General features: G+C 36.1%; 1 protein-coding gene across 2 annotated transcripts; it reads left to right on the forward strand.

Annotated features, from left to right (window-relative positions):
* The first annotated feature begins 1,432 nt into the window (after positions 1-1,432).
* On the forward strand, positions 1,433-15,270 carry LOC150055660 (UDP-glucuronosyltransferase 2B17-like). 2 transcript variants are annotated; one of them, XM_090343477.1, is made up of 6 exons: positions 1,433-2,219; positions 6,667-6,815; positions 8,312-8,443; positions 10,017-10,104; positions 11,476-11,695; positions 14,747-15,270. In XM_090343477.1, the coding sequence occupies exons 1-6, from the start codon at positions 1,496-1,498 to the stop codon at positions 15,024-15,026; spliced, it is 1,593 nt and encodes a 530-aa protein (XP_090199603.1). In that variant the 5' UTR covers positions 1,433-1,495; the 3' UTR covers positions 15,027-15,270. The 2 variants fall into 2 exon arrangements, with proteins under 2 accessions (XP_090199603.1, XP_090199604.1); XM_090343478.1 differs by having other exon boundaries at positions 1,538-1,615.
* Positions 15,271-18,283: the final 3,013 nt, after the last annotated feature.

An 18,283-nucleotide genomic window follows, 5' to 3' on the forward strand; every position in this document is an offset into this window, starting at 1 on the left:
AAAAGACTACTTAAGTGTTTGGATCCCAAATTTAGTGGAAACACAAGTTTCTCACGCCCCCCCCCCCCAAAAAAAAGGAATAAAAGAAAAAAAACTGTGGTATTTATACACAGTGGAATTCTCTGCTGCCATCAGAAAGAACAACATCGCTCCATTTGTAAGGAAATGGAAAGACTTAGAAAAAAATCATATTAAGTGAAGTAAGCCAGACTCAAAGAACATAGGCTCATGATTTCCCTCATTTTTCATAATTTGTAAGAACTTTGGGCTCTCTAGCAGAGGTTTGCAATAGGGAAACACCTAGTTACATAGGATGAGCCTTAATGGAAGGACCTCCAGGATATAAAAACAAGAGCTATATAATGTGTGATTGTTGTTCTTCATGTACTATGTTATTTCTCATCTCTTGTGTTGTCCCTTGATTACCTCATACTATTTCAGTAACTTACCTTGTTATCGGACATATTCTATATATGGGAACCAAGACATGAGAAAGTTTATCCATGTTTGTGAAGTAATGCAGCTTCTATCTGGCAAATGTAATGTAACCCTTCTATTAATTACAATAAAAAAAAACTCAAAAAAAGGAAATAGTTTTAGGGGCCTAGAGTTTCACATAGTGGTAGAATGCTTGCCTAGGGTCCACGAAGACCCAGGTTTGATTACTCGATTCCAAATACATAGAAAAAAGCTAGAAATGGTGGTTTGGTTCAAGTGGTACAGTTCTAGCCTTGAGAAATCCCAAGGACAGTGCCCAGGCCCTTAGTTCAAGGCCCAAGACTGGCAAAATAAAAAAGAAACAAAGAAAGAAACAAAGATGAGAGAAAGAAAGAAAAAAAGAAAGAAAGAAAGAGAAAGAACGAGAGAAAGAAAGAGAGAAAGAAACAAAGGTTCTTAGCTGGGTGACTTTTGCCTATAATCTAGCTACTCAGGAATTTTAGATCTGAGGATCGTAGTTCAAAGCTACCCTGGACAGTAAAGACCATGAGGCTCTTATCTCCAATTAACCACTAGAAAACTGGAAGAGGCCCTTTAGCTCAAGGGCTAGGACAGTAGCCTTAAGATGAAGAGCTCAGGACAGTGCCCAGACCCATAACCAACAATATAAAAGGGAAAGAAAGAAGGAAAGAAATGTGGAATAATCCTGAAATTATGTCTATTTCTGTGTCAAATGCAATAAAAATCAAGTCACTTCACATCAGTTAAAATTGTTTGAATAATTAAAAATGGCTTTTCTAAAATAGGTGACTTCAACCTACAGGTCATAGACTCCTAACAATGTGAAATTCCTTAATTATAAAAAAGATGCTGAGCATACCTGTATAATCATCAGGAAATTAAAATTTACTTTATAAATCTGCCATTACATCAACATAGTTATTTTGATGTACCCAAGTTACATTTTAACTTCATGATCAATTTCTTTTCTTCAATTTAAACACAAGAAATTGACAGCAGTGAACACAGTTTGAAGGACACTGTGCTGATCGTCAGGATGACTGGGAAATGGATTTCAATTCTTTTGCTACTACACCTGAATTATTTCTTTAACTCTGGAAGTTGTGGAAGAATACTGGTGTGGCCCATGGAATATAGTCACTGGTTAAATATCAAGGTAGTACTGGATGAACTCATCTTGAAAGGTCATGAAGTAACTGTTTTGAGGCCATCATCTGCTATTTTTGTTGATAGCAAGGAACCATCCAGCATTAAATTTGAAACTTTCCCTTCATCTTCCAATACTGATGAAATGGCCACTATCTTCACAGAATTCATCAATTTGTGGACATATGAATTGCCAAGAACAACATGTTTGGCATATTCACCATTACTGGAGAATATGTTTGCAAAATTTTCTGATGCTTGGCTATCTATTTGTAAAGAAGCAACTTCAAACAAGGAAGTTATGGCTAGGCTTCAAAAAGCAAGATTTGACATTGTGATTGCAGATGCCGTTGGTCCTTGTGGAGAACTTCTGGCTGAGATATTGGAGATTCCTTTGGTATACACTCTCCGTTCCTATCCTGGCTACACAGCCGAAAAGTATAGTGGAGGACTTTTGGTTCCTCCTTCTTATGTACCTATCATTCTGTCAGGATTAAGTGGTCAGATGACATTCCTGGAGAGGGTAGAAAACATGATGTGCATGCTTTATTTTGACTTTTGGTTTGAGTTATATGATTCAAAGAAATGGAGTAACTTTTACAGTGGAGTTTTAGGTAAGTCATGGTGCACTATTTTTAGGTTAAGATCCTAACTTTTGTAAAAGTTGGAAGCAGTACTCTGAGATGCCAGAGGAATAAGAGAAATTTGTCTTTTGTAGGTAAAACAGTTAAGTAAAATATAGAATTGTCTACCCTACTCCTGACTATGGAAAGGCTTATATTATAAGGGAAGAGAAAAGAAAATGGACAATTAACCTATATAGGACAACCTAAGAGTTCATCCAGTTTGAAAAGTTTCATCCATAATGAAAAATTGTTCATTATTGTCATCAAAATCACTTTGATAATTGTTGAATGGCAATATATATATGCTGAGGAGATTCATTTTTTTCACTATTTCTATGTATGCACGACATAGGAAATTGTTTCCCTTAATCAGTTTCCTTCTTTAAGTTAAAATATTTTTCTGTTTTTTCTTTCATACTTTTTTGTGCTTACTTATACCAAGGGTTGAATTTAGGGACCTCCTGCTTGCTTGGTTTACATGCTTTGTGATGATACTTTGCTAATTGAACTATGCCTGTAGCCCAGCATTTTACTACTTAATTAGACAGATAATTTTGAAAATATTTCAACTCATGTTAACTTCAAACTGCAGTCCTCTATTTCTGAGAACAATGAGTAGATACAGTTATAGATTGCCCAGTTTTCTGGATTTTTCTAAAAGGATCTCTTATTAAAAGATGCAATGTTCACCACAGACTCAATAACTAATAACTTCTAATTATTCCACAACACTTTATTTCTTTTTCAAAAATCTATTTTATAATCATAAAATTTAGTAAACTGGGAATATATTCATGATTGTTCTTTCTCTACCACTCTTAAATCATATTTCTGTATTTAATAAATATTAGTCATGAATAAATTGATTATAGCATTCTAGTCTAACTATTTCTAAAATTTTTCAGATGGTATTAGTAAATATTTCTATATAATAAATGGATAGTTTTAAGCTTCTAATGTGAATTAAAATTAGAAGTAAGAAATTCAGTAACATTCATAAAATATGCACCAAAAAGGGAATCAAGAATTAAGAACTAGTGGTTTCTGGGTCCACAGTTCCATTGGTCTTCAGGCCTGTTCTTGTGCCAGTACCAGGCAGTTTTGATTATTATATCTCTGTAATAAAGTCTAAAGTTTGGTCTTGAAATTCCTCCTGCGCTGTACTTTCTGCTAAGAAGTGTTTTTGCTATACAGGGTCTTTTATTATTCCATATGAAATTTTGAATTTCCTCTTCTATTTCTTTAAAGAATGCCATTGGGATATTGATGGGTATTGCATTGAATTTGTAGATAGCCCTTGACAAGATTGTCATTTTCACAATGATTCTTCCAATCCAGGAGCATGGGAAGTTTTTCCATTTCCTCAATTCTGCTTTAATTTCCTTTTTCAGGGTTTTAAAGTTATCATCAAAAAGGTCCTTTACATTCTTAGTTAAGGTAATTCTTAGGTACTTTATTTTCTTTGAGGCTATTGTGAAAGGAGTTGCTTTCCTGATTGTTGCCTCATTCCTCTTACTGTTGGCATAGAGGAAGGCAGTTGATTTTTGAGTTGATTTTTATACCCTGCTATCTTTCCAAAATTTTGAATCAGCTCAAGGAGCTTGGGAGTGGCGTCGATAAGATTCTTTATGTACAGAATCATGTCATCTACAAAGAGGGAAAGTTTTACTTCCTCTTTCCCTATTTGGATCCCCTTTATGCTTGCTTCTTGCCTTATTGCACTGGCTAGGAATTCTAATACTATGTTAAAGAGGAGTGGAGAGAGTGTGCATCCTTGTCTCGTTCCCTATTTTAGAGGGAATGGCTTTAGCTTTTCCCCCTTAAGTATAATACTAACTGTGGGTTTGTCATACACAGCCTTTATTACACTGAAGAATGCTCCTTGGATTCCTAGTTTCTCCAGAGCTTTTAACATAAAGGGGTGTTGGATCTTGTCAAATGCCTTTTCTGCATCTGAGACAATCATGTGATTTTTGTCCTTGCTCCTGTTGATGTGTTGAATTATATTAATTGATTTGTGTATGTTGAACCAGCATTGCCTCCTTGTGATGAATCCTGTTTGATCATAGTGTATATTTTTTTAATGAGTTGTTGTAAATGATTGGCTAGTATTTTGATGAGAAGTTTTGCATCAATATTCATCAAGGAAATGGGTCCATAGTTTTCTTTCTTTGATGGATCTCTGACTGGTTTGGGGATGAGGGTTATACAGGCTTCGTAAAATGAGTTTGGCAAAGAGCCTTTGTTTTCAATTTCATTGGCCACCTAATCTTTGACAAGGGAGACAACAAAATAGAATGGAAGAAAGACAGCCTCTTCAATAAGTTGTGCTGGCAGAACTGTTTAAGTACCTACAGAAAACTAAAGTTGGATTCTTCTTTGTCACCCTGCAGTATAATTAACTCCAAATGGATCAAAGACCTCAAGGTAAAAGCTGACACACTGAAAACTTTACAAGAAGGAATAGGAGATACACTAGGCCTCTTTGGCACAGGTCGAAACACAACAAATTTGAGAAAGGCTAGATAAGTAAGACTGCATTAAGTTGCAGAGCTTCTGTATGGCAAAGGACATAGCTAGTAAATTAACTAGGAAGCCTACAGAATGGGAGATCTTCACTAACCATACAACGGACAAAGGCCTCATATCTAAAATATATCAACAGCTCAAAAAATTGAATCACTCCCAAACTAATCTCAAAAGAAACAACCATCCCATCAAAAGATGGGCCAAAGACTTAAAGAGAGTCTTCTCTGAAGAAGAAATAAGAATGGCCTATAGACACATGAAGAAATGCTCAACATCTCTGGTCATAAAAGAAATGCAAATAAAAACAACTCTTAGATTCCACCTCACTACACTTAGAATTGCCAGGGTCAAGAAAACTAACAACAACAGATGCTGGAAGGGATGTGGCCAGGAGGGATCACTACTACACTGCTGGTAGGAGTGCAAACTCGTTCAACCACTATGGAAAGCAGTATGGTAGTTCCTCAAAAGACTAAACATAGAGCTTCCCTATGACACAGCAATTACACTACTTGGCATTTACCCAACCATCCAGAAACAAGGGCATACTAAATCCACTAGCACAACAATGTTCATTGCAGCACTATTCACCATAGCAAAGATATGGAACCAACCCAGATGTTCCTCCGTTGATGAGTGGATCAATAAGATGTGGTATTTGTACACAATGGAATTTTATGCTGCTATCAGAAAAAACAACATTGACCCATATGCTAGGAAATGGAAAGACTTAGGAAAAAATCATACTAAGTGAAGTAAGCCAGACTCAAAGGAACATAGGCTCAGTGGTTTCCCTCATTTGCCAGTATCAGTAGAAACCTTGGACTCTCATAGCAGAGATTTGCAATAGAGCAAAACCCAGATACATAAGGCCATACAGTATGACGCTAAATGAAAGGACCTCTAGGACATAGAAACAAAAGCCATATAATGAGTGATTGTTGTCCTTAATGTACTATGTTATCTGTCATCTCTTTTGCTTTCCCTTGGTTATCTCATATTGTTACAGTATTTCACTTTTTTATCTGATATATTTGATATATGTGTATATGGTTATTTGAAATTGGATAGGAAAGGGGGAAAAACAAGATGAGGGTGGGGGGGGGAGGGAAATGGGGACCAAGACATGAGAAAGGGTAACAATGTATGTGAAGTAATGCACCTTCCATCTGGCGAATGTAATGTAACCCTTATATTAATTACTATAAAAAGTATACGAAAAAAAAGAATTAAGAACTAGTTTGTTAAATTGTAGAAAACTAAACTGAGAAGTCCAAGGAAAACGATTCTTGAAAATATGACAGAATTATTAACTCTAGAGCTAAGATAATTCTTAAATGGATAAAGAAAGAGAAAAGGAATCTTTAAACATATAATTATTTTATTTATTTATTCATTTATTTATGTATTTTTTTGCCCATCCTGGGCTTGAGCTCCAGGCCTGAGCATTGCCCTTGGACTTTTTCAAGGCTAGAGCTCTACCACTTAAGGCTCAGCATCACTTACAGCTTTTTTCTATGTATGTGGTACTGAAGAATCAAACCCGGGTCTTTGTGTATGCTAGACATGCGCTGTACCAATAGGCAAAACTCCCAGCCCTCATATAAGTATTTTAATGATTATTCATGACTGGTAATAAATTAAGGTACCATAGAAATAGACTCTTATCAGTTTGCCTTTCACATACAAGTACAGACACCACACATGTACCTATATAATACATTACCCCAAAATAAATTATATATGTAAATTATATCATATATAATTGCTGATTTATCAACCAACACATTATATATCATTGAGTACAAATTATATCAATCATTTGGGGGGAAGATAAATACTATATTCAAAAACCAACTCAGTCATATCCTTACCCATTATTTACTTTTTCCCCTCCTTCACTCAGGACGACCCACTACCTTAATGGAGACAATGAGTAAAGCAGAAATCTGGCTTATTCGTTCTTACTGGGACTTGGAATTCCCTCGCCCAACTTTACCAAATGTTGAATTTGTTGGAGGACTCCACTGCAAACCTGCAAAACCCTTGCCGAAGGTAAATATATTCCTTTTGTCAATGTTATTTCAGTTCCTTTTCAATAAACATGACTGTACCACTCAATGAAAGTCTTTGCTTGGAAAAGAGTGAAAGAGACACAGGCAGTGGGGTAAAAAATTCTACCGAGACTGAGTTTTGAACCAACACCAGTTTCTAGTATCTGAATTTCATTCAGAAACAAAGTCAGTTTAATTAAGACCTAATTATTGAAGAAATCTTTGATTCACTCATAAAAATAATTAGGATATAAAGAAATAAGTATTAGATATGCAAGGAAACAGAGTGGCTGTTTATATCCCAAACCTCAAATGGTAGAGTCCATTTAAAATGATAGTTTAGGATCAATAAATAAAAGTTATGTAAGAACATTTATGAAAGGAAAAATACAATAGTAAAAGAATATCTAATTTAAATTACAGAAATTTTCTCCGTCATTGATAGTAAGATGGTTTATGAACAACACTCAGAAATCAGATGAAGAATGAGAATTGAAAAGGATACATAAAGAAATTTGAATAGTAAGAACAATATACAAGACCTAAATTGTTTGCTTAAGAGTATTCAGTTGCGGGCCAGGAGTTTGGCCTAGTGGTTAAAGTGCTTGCCTAGCATGCATGAAGACCGGGGTTCAATTCCTTGGTACCACATATAGAAAAAAGCCGGAAGTGGTGCTGAGGCTCAAGTGGTAGAGCTCTAGCCTTGAGAAAGTCCAAGGACAGTGCTCAGGCCCTGAGCTCAAGCCCAGAACTGGCAAAAAAAAAATAGTATTCAGTTGCTAGAGAAATACTTTGGACTTCAAGGGGTAATGATTCCAATATTCTTCATAGTACCACCTGCACCCTAATGAGCAACTAATGGAAAATTTTGTGTTTTATGTGTCTAACTATTTTTTCTCTAATAATTTCTGCTATTTTATATTTCTCTCATTAGTTTTATATAAAAAAAATTGCCAGTCCTATGTAGGTCTTGAGCTCAAGACCTAGCATTTTCCCTGAGTTTCTATGTTCCCAGACTAGTGCTTACCACTTGAGCCACATATCTATTTCCAAATTTTTTGGTTCATTGGAGCTGAAAGACTCACAGAATTTTCAGCCCTAGCAAGCTTTGAACCATGATCTTCAGATCTTAGTTTTCTGAGTAGATAGGATTACAGGCAAGTTCCATCAGCACCTAGGTTAGTTTGATATAACCAAACTTTTAATAAAGTTTGCATCACTAATAATTGTCTGTATATGTTTGTGTGAGGGAGAGAGAGAGAGGTGAAACAAATATTTCCTTGTTTTTTTTTCCAGCCCTTGGACTTCAACATAGGGCCTGAGCACTGTCCTTGAGCTTTCTCAGGCTAGAGCTCTACTACTTGAGCCACAGGCACCACTTCCAGCTTTTTCTATGTCTATGTTAAGGAGGAATCAAATCCCGGTCTTTGTGCATGCTAGGCAAGCACTCTACCACTAGGCCAATCTCCCAGGCTGAAACAAATACTTTCTTTACAGGACATGGAAGACTTTGTGCAGAGCTCTGGGGACAATGGTGTGGTGGTGTTATCCCTGGGGTCAATGGATGTTAACATAACAGAAGAGACAGCCAATGAGATTGCATCAGCAGTGGCACAAATTCCACAAAAGGTGAGATATAATGCCTCCATAGTGGTCTTCACTGAATAGGTCTAAACTCTGTGAGGATATGATCACTTTATTTTCCTGGAGAAAGATACAATAGCTCTAATTTATTTTATCCAGTTAAAAGTCCAAGATATGCATGCCAGGTCCCAGATATAATGAGATTTAAATTTTTAGGGTTTTTGTTGTTATTGTTGTTTTCTTTTGTTTTTGTCAGCCGTGGGGCTTGAACTCTGGGCCTGGACACTGTCCCTGAGCTCTTCACCTCCAGGCTACCGCCCTACCCTAGGGTCTGGGTATTGTTCCTGAGCTCTTCAGCTTAAGGCTACTGCTTTACCCTTTAACCACAAGCCCACTTACCCTTTTCTAGAGATGAATTGGAGATAAGAATCTCATGGCTTTGTAGTGATGTACTCAGATCTCAAGTCTCCTGAGTAGGTAGGACAACGGAGGTGCCTTTTGAAAAAGTTGTACAAACGAAATGTTTGTTCATGTGCTGGTCATATGATAGTAGGTGCAGCCTTAGTATGCAGTATAGGATTGTGAGCCATTGATGTGACTGTGTCACAGGAAGGATCTGTCAGCAACCACATGATTGATTCTAAGGCCCATGTATGTGTCTTTCCAAATAAGTGTACCAAGGCTGACAGTCTAGAGGAGACTGAATGGTCAATTTACAACCTATAGTCTTGTGGAGTCATTCATAATATTAATAGTATCGTAGTATTATATACTCACTCCATAATGCTGAACATTATGTAATATAATTTCACTTAATATAATACTCAAAATTCTATACAGTATTCAGAATACTGAAGCAGAATGGTTTGATTCCATTTCTGCCACGCATGACAATAATTTTTCACAGAATTCTCTCCAGGGACACCGTTGAAAGTATTTATTATGTATAGGTAATCAAAACACACACAAAAAAATCTTAAACTAAAATATCTCATAGAATAAGAGAAAATTAACCTAATATCACTTTATAAAGGTTAATAGATAAAATTGGAAGAGACCTCATTTAGTAATTATTTTATGTGTAAAGCTACAAATCTTAATAATTTGATGTTATCTTACAACTACATAAAATTTCTTGAATACATCCATTTGTAATTTATTATATTATTTATCAAAGTGCTGTGAAATTATGATGATATGTGATCTTATTGAAGAAGAAAATAAGTAGAGGAAATATTGATATTCTTTTTCTTTACTCCTATAATATTCTCATTAATTAACCACCGTTGTTCTTTTTTTTTAATCCATTCTATGAAAGTCATTTAACTGTGTGTTCTCTACATTTTATTTTTATTTTTATTTTTTTGCCAGTCCTGGGACTGTATTCAGTGGCTGAGCACTGTCTTTGGACTTTTCTCAAAGCTAGAGCTCTACCACTTAAGCCTCAGCACCACTTACGGCTTTTTTGTTTCTATGCACGTGATACCGAGGAATCGAACCCGGGTCTTCATGCATGCTAGGCAAGCTCTCTACCACTAGGCTAAACTCCCGGCCCCTGTTCTCTACATTTTAAAAGTGCCATTTTAAAATTTAATAGTACACTGTTTTTTCCTACCAGGTTCTTTGGAAATTTAATGGCAAGAAACCAGACACGTTAGGAGCTAATACCCGGCTGTACAAGTGGCTCCCGCAGAATGACCTCCTTGGTAAGACTGAAAAACAACTACTGAAAATATGAGCAGGGACCAGGAATTTGGCCTAGTGGTAGAGTTCTTGCCTAGCAATCATGAAGACCCACATTCGATTCCTTGGTTCCACATACATGAAAAAGGCAGAAGTGGTGCTGTGGTCCAAGTGGTAGAGCTCTAGCTTTGAAAAAGTCCAAGGACAGTGCTCAGGCCCTGTGATCAAGACCCACAACTGGCCAAAAAGGCACAATTTTACATGTAGGACATGGCAGTACGACAGGAAACAAACTAATGGAGATTTAGGGAAAACTCAAACCAAACATATTTGAATTTATAAACCCATCTTAACAAAAATAAACTTTAATACTTGGAATCTTATTATACACTGTGGTATTCTTTATAATCATTTTATTGTTTCTCTAAGTATATTTACCATTGAAAAAGAATTTTTCTATAATTACCTGAGGTTAGCTCTCTGTCCCTTAATTTAGTAATTATATTATCCATTCTCTTAGAGCAAGCGTTCGCAATGCTAGTGAAACAACCTCTTCCCTGTTTTTGTTTTTGTTTTTTTTTATAGATTGTGGGGCTTGACCTCTGGGCCTGGGCACTGTCCCAATGCTTTTCAGCTCAAGGCCACTCTACCACTTTAAGCTACAGCACAACTTTCAATTTTCTGGTGATTAATTGGAGATAAGAGTCTCACAGACTTTCATGTCTGGTCTGACTTTGAACTATGATCCTCAGATCTAGCCTCCTGAGTAGCTAGGATTACAGACATGAGCCACTGGCTCCCAGCAAATAAACATCTTTTATGAATGAGTTTGTATTTCATGTGAGAAAAAATTTCGTGTTTCTTAACAGTAAGTGACAATACACTCGGTTTCCAGCATCTCTCCTTCCTTAGGTTAATGCACTATTTTTAACTTTATGAGAACATAAAATAACATGGATATTTTCTTGCTTCAGGACTTTCTTTTACCCATTATGTATATTTCCTACTTGATTAGCAGGAAATAGTATATTCATTTTCAAATTTCAACTCACATAAAAGTTAAGACATGCCCCATAAGATTTGTACTTACCTCTCAAGTGGAATATGTGCTACTTGCCATAAGCTATGAAGGCTATTTCAAAGTAATTTCATTATCTCAATATATTTTCCAATTGATGTCTAACTCTTTTTTCCCCCCAGTACTGGGGCTTGAACTAAGGGCATGAACACTGTCCTTAGGCCTTTTCACCATTTGAGCCACAGCACCACTTCCTGCTTTTTCTATGTATGTGGTACCAAGGAATCAAAACCGGGTCTTTGTGCATGCTATGCACTAGGCCAAACTCCGAGCCCCTGTTCAAATCTTTTAATGAGCACTCTTGAAATTCGCCTAGGTCATCCCAAAACCAAAGCATTCATCACTCATGGTGGAGCGAATGGCGTCTATGAAGCCATCTATCATGGGATTCCCATGGTGGGCATTCCTTTGTTTGCGGACCAGCTTGACAACATTGCTTACATGGTGGCCAAAGGAGCAGCTGTTCAAGTGGATATAAGAGCAATGTCAAGAAATGACTTGCTCAGAGCATTGGACATAGTCATGAACAACCCTGTGTGAGTACACTCTGTCTTTCTGTCTGTCTGATTGTCTAGACATTAAATTTGGGAAACTGGTTAACTATCCTGCTGTTTCGTTAGTATACTTATGTTTTATTAAATAGTTTTTAAAGATTATTTCTTTTTTTCCATATGTTTTTTATTGTAATTAATAGAAGGTTACATTATATTTGCCAGATTGAAGGTGCATTACTTCACAAACATTGATACCCTTTCTCATGTCTTGGTCCCCATTTCCCTTCCCCCACCACTGCCCCTCATCTTGTTTTCCCCTTCCCTATAATATTTCAAATAAACAGATAAACATATATACAATATATCAGATAACAAAGTAAAATACTATCACAATAATTGATAACCAAGCCACCATCGATAATGAAAGCTTTTAAAATTGGCAGGAACTAGTAAATATTTTTCAATTCTAACTCTCAATAACAATGGACTTAATTCTCCAATTAGACTGCATAGACTCTCTAGCTGGATCAAAGCTAAAGATTATTTCTTACCAGTGCCTGAACATTTAAATTATGCTCAGTTTAGAGTTGCTTAATAGTGAAAGAGGTCATCAATAACAAATCATGTGTGTCACAAATAAAAATGGTAGTGTGTGTGTGTGTGTGTGTGTGTGAGTGTGTATAAGTGTCTGTTGCAACCTTGTCATGTTATAGAGGCCAGGGTGGGTTTAAAATCGTGGTCATCATCTTTCATTATTTGGAATACTGCTATTTCATGGATGCACTTACATTTCCAGCCATAATAAGCCATTTTTCTTGCCCGCATGGAAAATAATTATCAGATCCTTGATCATTCTAAAACAGGACAAAAGTGTACTGAAAGGAATCAGCAAATGATTGGAAGGAACATGAGGAAAGCAATTATGTAAGAACACAGGCACACTCCCTACACAAGTGACCCAAACCCATTCACATGTAAGTTTCTTCTAGCTAAAAATCTCACTAGCTACTCTTTATAAAATAAATGCTTATAAAATACATATTTGGCAAATACAATATGAAGTAAGATAGTTAACATCTTACTATAGTGAAAAGGATGAACCATTTCAGTTTCTGTTTTCTGGGGTTCATTTTGTTGTTGTTGTTTTTTCTTTTGCCAGTCCTGGGGCTTGAACTCAGGGGCCACAACACTGCCCTTGGGCTTTCTCAAGGCTAGAGCCCTACTACTTGAGCCATAGCACCACTTCTGGCTTTTTCTATTTGTGGTACTGAGGAATTGAATCCAGGTCTTGGTGCATGTTAGGCAAGCACTCTACCACGAGGGCAAACTGCTGTCCTTCCACTGTCTTTTGTAAAGCACTGCTACACTGGCTTATGTTGTTATCAATTTCTAATTTCTATTATATTTAATGCTTTCTAAATTATCAATGTTAATGCTTTAATTCTATCACTAAGACTTTTGAATTTACCTTAGTAATCCAGTTAGCAAAATGTGTTCATATTCTTAGATCCTTAGCACTATAATTATCCTATTCAGATAAAGTATAATTTAAAAAATTTAACTTGAAAAGTACAAAGTCAAATATAACTTTTTAACAACCAACACAAGCAAGAAAGATTTCTGATTTAAATTATTCCAGTGCATGTAAAAATTTCATTAATTCTAGTATCAGTTTATTCTTATTATCAGCAATTTATGGATTTCTCTCATGTCAACAAACTGCAAAATAAAACAATGTATTGTGTAAATTTATTGGCGCTAATAGCATAGCAAACACCTTCTAAAAGCAAAGATAATTTATTTCTTTGGAAGTACTGGGATTTGAATTCAAAGCTTGCAGTTCAGCTCATTTACTTCCTTAGATGGCATTCTGTCACTGAAACTGTGACTCTCACTCTGCTTCTTGCTGTTATTTAGAAAACAAAGCCTAAGGACTTTTCTATCACGTGTATGTTGAGCTGTGATTGTCAGGACCTCACCCTTCTGGGGTAGACAAAATTACAGGCAGACAGCCCTCCATATCTGGATCTTACTTTGATTTTCATACAGATATTGGACATCTTAAGAAATATTTGATGAGGGCTGGGATGTAGCTCAGTGGCAAAATGCTTGCCTAGCAATTGCAACGTCCTGGGTTTGATCCCTAGTGCCAAAAAAGAAAAGACAAAAAAAATATTTGGTGAGGCCTATTTTCTCTTTCTTTGAAAAACAAACAATGTTTCTTTTGTAGGCTGACTGCATGTAAAATAAACCTCACATATTCTTCATTCTAAATTTTGACTAGATGTAATGTTGATATGGAGAAATGTGAGGATTCCTTACTTAAATAATACATGCTGAAGCTTATAGTAGCACAAACACTTCAGTAGATTTTAATGAATTTCACAACATGCTTCCTTGCAATATTATGAAAGCATATTAAGATTTGTACTCTATTTATGATTAGGCAAAGGTAAATATTAGGATAACATTGGATTAAGTAGATGATAGGGTCAAGAAATAAAAGAAAAGCAGTTTTCCTATAACCCCAAACAATCAATAAGTGAGAGATTTGAGGATTGAGGTTTGAGGACACCACAGGCAGGAAAGTCCATGAAATTCTTATCTCCAATGAACAAAGAAAGAGCCAGAAGTTGAGCTATGGCACAAGTGGTAGAGTTCTTCCTCTGAGGAAAAAACAAACTCAAGGACAGTGACAAAGCCCTGAGTTCAAGCTCCAGGATCAGCACAAAAAAGGGCAGACAATAAGGTTTTATTATTATATAATAATTAAAAAAAGATAAATATCAATACAAGATACTTGGGGAAAAAACCACTATACCAAATAATCTTCTATCTCTACATTATGATACAATTCTGAACTTTGAATAATAGGTACATTAACAATTCATTACTGTTTTGCCTTTGCTATCGAACTGATTGCACTTTCTAATTTAGAAATGTTTGTGTGTGGTAGGCCAGCATTCTACCACTAGGACAGAGTCCTGTCCTCTCCTCTTCAACTTTTATTGAATCATTTTATCATTAACAGCAATCTTTCAATATCTTTCTAGCTCATTTTCAGAAATTGATGTCAATTTGATTTACCTTTAGCTATAAAAAGAATGCTATGTGGTTATCAGCCATTCACCATGATCAGCCTATGAAGCCCCTGGATCGAGCTGTCTTCTGGATCGAGTTTGTCATGCGCCACAAAGGAGCCAAGCACCTGAGGCCACTTGCTCACAACCTCACCTGGTACCAGTACCACTCTCTGGATGTCCTTGGGTTCCTGCTGGCCTGTGTGGCCACTGTAACTTTCCTTGTCATGAAATGTTGCTTGCTTATTTACCAAAAGCTTTTTAAGTTGGGAAACAAGAAAAAGAGAGAGTAGAGCTTTCAGCACCTCTGGAAATGGACAAAAGGCCTACAAAGCAAGACCACCCTAGGGATTGTGGAATGTCCTTTTGTAAAGGTTAACTAAAGCATGAGGCTGTGAGAATGAAAACGAAAACTTGTTTATTTTGTATTATAAAATCTGTGCTAATTCTGTTGTCCAGGCTTCCAAGCATCACTGGTTTCCAAGGCATGGAGGACCAAGCTTGATCTTGCTAATAAACACCTCTTTGTTGCTTGCATTGGTCGTGGACTGTGATGGTCGTTCATGGGGATTGTGCACTTTGGGCACAGCAATTTCTCTCAAAACTTACTTGCATGTAGCTTATTTGAATCCTTGACATTCTGTACATGAAATACTAAATGTATAGTATATTTTACTTATTCCTGAATAATAACACATAAAAGTAATTGTAAAGCAACTTTAAAGCTACTGAGAACATTTAAAATGGCTAAAGATACCCCAAAATGCACGAATCATGTTGAGTGAGATAAGACAAGACCAAAGGAATAAAAGGTGCATGGTATCTTTAATATGTGAATATTAGATCCAAACAGTACAACAGTGATGACTCAATATTTGGGAACCCAAGGTTATGGACATGATGTATGGATATATAAACATAACTACATAGACATAAAAATCTATAATTGGATGGCTATATACTCTATAGACATAATGTTTTATTGCATAGATTAATATGTATCTATAACATACACTCAGCTTAATTTTAATTATGTTCTAAAATCTATGTGCCAGTGATTGTATATAGAGATTCCTTACTTGAATTCTTGTTTGTTAAACATGGCATATAAAATATGATGTAAAAATCAATGTTAATAAAATTGTAAAAAAAAGAAACATGTGGGCAAGGGGTTTGGTCTAGTGGTAGCGTGCTTGCCTAGGATGCACAAATACCTGGGTTCGATTCCTCTGTATCACATACGTAGAAAAAGCCAGAAATGATGTTATGGCTCAAGTGGTAGAATTCTAGCCTAGTGATAGAATAATACTCAGGCCCTGAGCTCAAGCCCAGGACTGGCCAAAGACAACAAAGTAAAATGAAATAAAGTCTGCTATATGTTTATGTAAAATAAATAATAATGCATCAATACTCTTTATTACACTGGTTTGGTTTGGGTTTTTTTTTTTTTTTGGTCAGTCATGGAACATGAACTCTGGGCCTGAGTGCTGTCCTTGAGCTATTCAGCTAAGGCTACTACCCTATATTTTGGCCTAAGCATTATCCCTGAGCTCTGCAACTCAACGCTACTGCCCTACCCCTTATGCCACAGCACCATTTTTTAGTGCTTGGGCTATGTTTGAACCATGATCCTCAGTATTAGCTTCCTGAGAAGCTAGAATTTCAGGCATGAACCTGGCTCCTTACACTGTTTTTAACAGAAGAAATGTTTGTAGGTGCATTTTTCTGAGCTCATAATGAAGCTCTCCATATCAATATATATATATGTATACATATTATATGTTTGTATATATATATCATTACTCAAAGAAAATTCTACACTATTTCTAATTTCTTCTTTAACTAATTATATAATATGATTTTATATTAACCATATACATACAAAGGCATCCAGGTGCGGTGGTTCATGCCTGTAATCCTAGCTACTCAGGAGGCTGAGATCTAAGGATCAAGGTTCAAAGCCAGTCTGGGCATGAAAGGACAAGACACTTATCTCCAATTAACCTCTAAAAAACTGGAAGTGGGTCTTGGTACAAGGGCAGGGTAGTAGCTTTGAGCTTAAGAGTTCAGGGACAGTGCCCAGGCAGAGTTCAAGCCACATGACCACAAAAAAACAAAGGAAAGAAAGAAAGAAAGAAAGAAAGAAAGAAAGAAAGAAAGAAAGAAAGAAAGTAAGAAAGAAGGAAAGAAAGGAATATTACTCTACTCTACTATGGAGAAAAACTAAGCTACATCATTTTCAGAAAAAAAGGCATAAAATGAGACATCTTCAGGTTCAGTGCTGGAAACCAAAATCAAAATGCCAAATACTGCAAGTTTTTGCTCACTTGTGGGGTTGACAGCTGAAATGAAGATAATGATGATGTTGATAGTGATGATGATGATGTTAGTAATTAGTACACAAAAGCAATGAATGCAAAAGGAACAACTTCTAGGAGGGATTAGCAAAAGGAGGAAGAATGAACTGGAAACACTGTAGTAAAGAGGATGAAAGGACATTAAACACACATCAAAGACGGTGTTATATTAAAATCTACCAAATTCTATTTGAGAAAGTAAGAGAATTGAGAGGATTTAGAATATAGTAGAAAAAGAAAATACATTCAAAGTGCACATATGTATATGGAAATATTACCAGGAAAGTCCCCATACTACATACAAATGATAACTGAAAAGTAAAATTTTTAAAAGACCACAACAGGGGTCGGGGGTTTGGCCTATTGGTAGAGTGCTTGCCTAGCATGCACAAAGACCCAAATTCAATTCCTCAGTAACACATACATAGAAAAAAAAACTGGTAGTGATGCTGAAACTCAAGTGCGAGAGCTCTAGCCTTGAGAAAGTCCAAGGACGGTGCTCAGGCCCTGAGCTCAATCCCAGGACTGGAAAGAGAGAGAGAGAGGGGGGGGGGAGACCACAACAATGGATGCTTACCAGGTAATAGAGGGGAAAAATACATGATACACTGTTGGCAAGAATGCAAGTCAGTTCAGCTCCTATGGAAAGCAGCATGCAAGATTTTAAAAAACCTAGAAAGAGAACTATAAAACGATTTCACAATATCTCTGAAGTAATGTAATTGTACACTTGGGTGTGTATTGCAGCATTATTTGCTAATAGCCAAAATATGAAGTCAGTTTAGATACCTTTTGACTTTCCAATGGATAAGGAAATCAGAGATATGTATACATATATGTATCTATTCATATATAGGAAAATGAATAGATAAAGATGCATGCATGTGTATTTAGTAGAGTATTATCCAGAAAATGTAATGACATATCATTCGCAGGTAAAATGGATATATAAAAGAAAGGTGCATACTTAATTGGTTATTTGAAATTGGATAGGGAAGGGGAGAAATCAATATGAGTGGGGAGGATGGAGAGGGAAATGGGGCTTATGACATGAGAAAGGGCATCAATGTTTGTGAAGTAATGCACCTTCTACATGGTGAATATAATGTAACCCTTCTATTAATTACAATAAAAATATATGGAAAAAAAGAAAAGTATAATATAGGGGTTAAGTTAATCAAAGTGCAGTACAG

This window comes from Megascapheus bottae, chromosome 13 (assembly GCF_031878675.1).
Source record: "Megascapheus bottae isolate mThoBot1 chromosome 13, mThoBot2.hap1, whole genome shotgun sequence".
Classification (NCBI taxonomy): domain Eukaryota; kingdom Metazoa; phylum Chordata; class Mammalia; order Rodentia; family Geomyidae; genus Megascapheus; species Megascapheus bottae.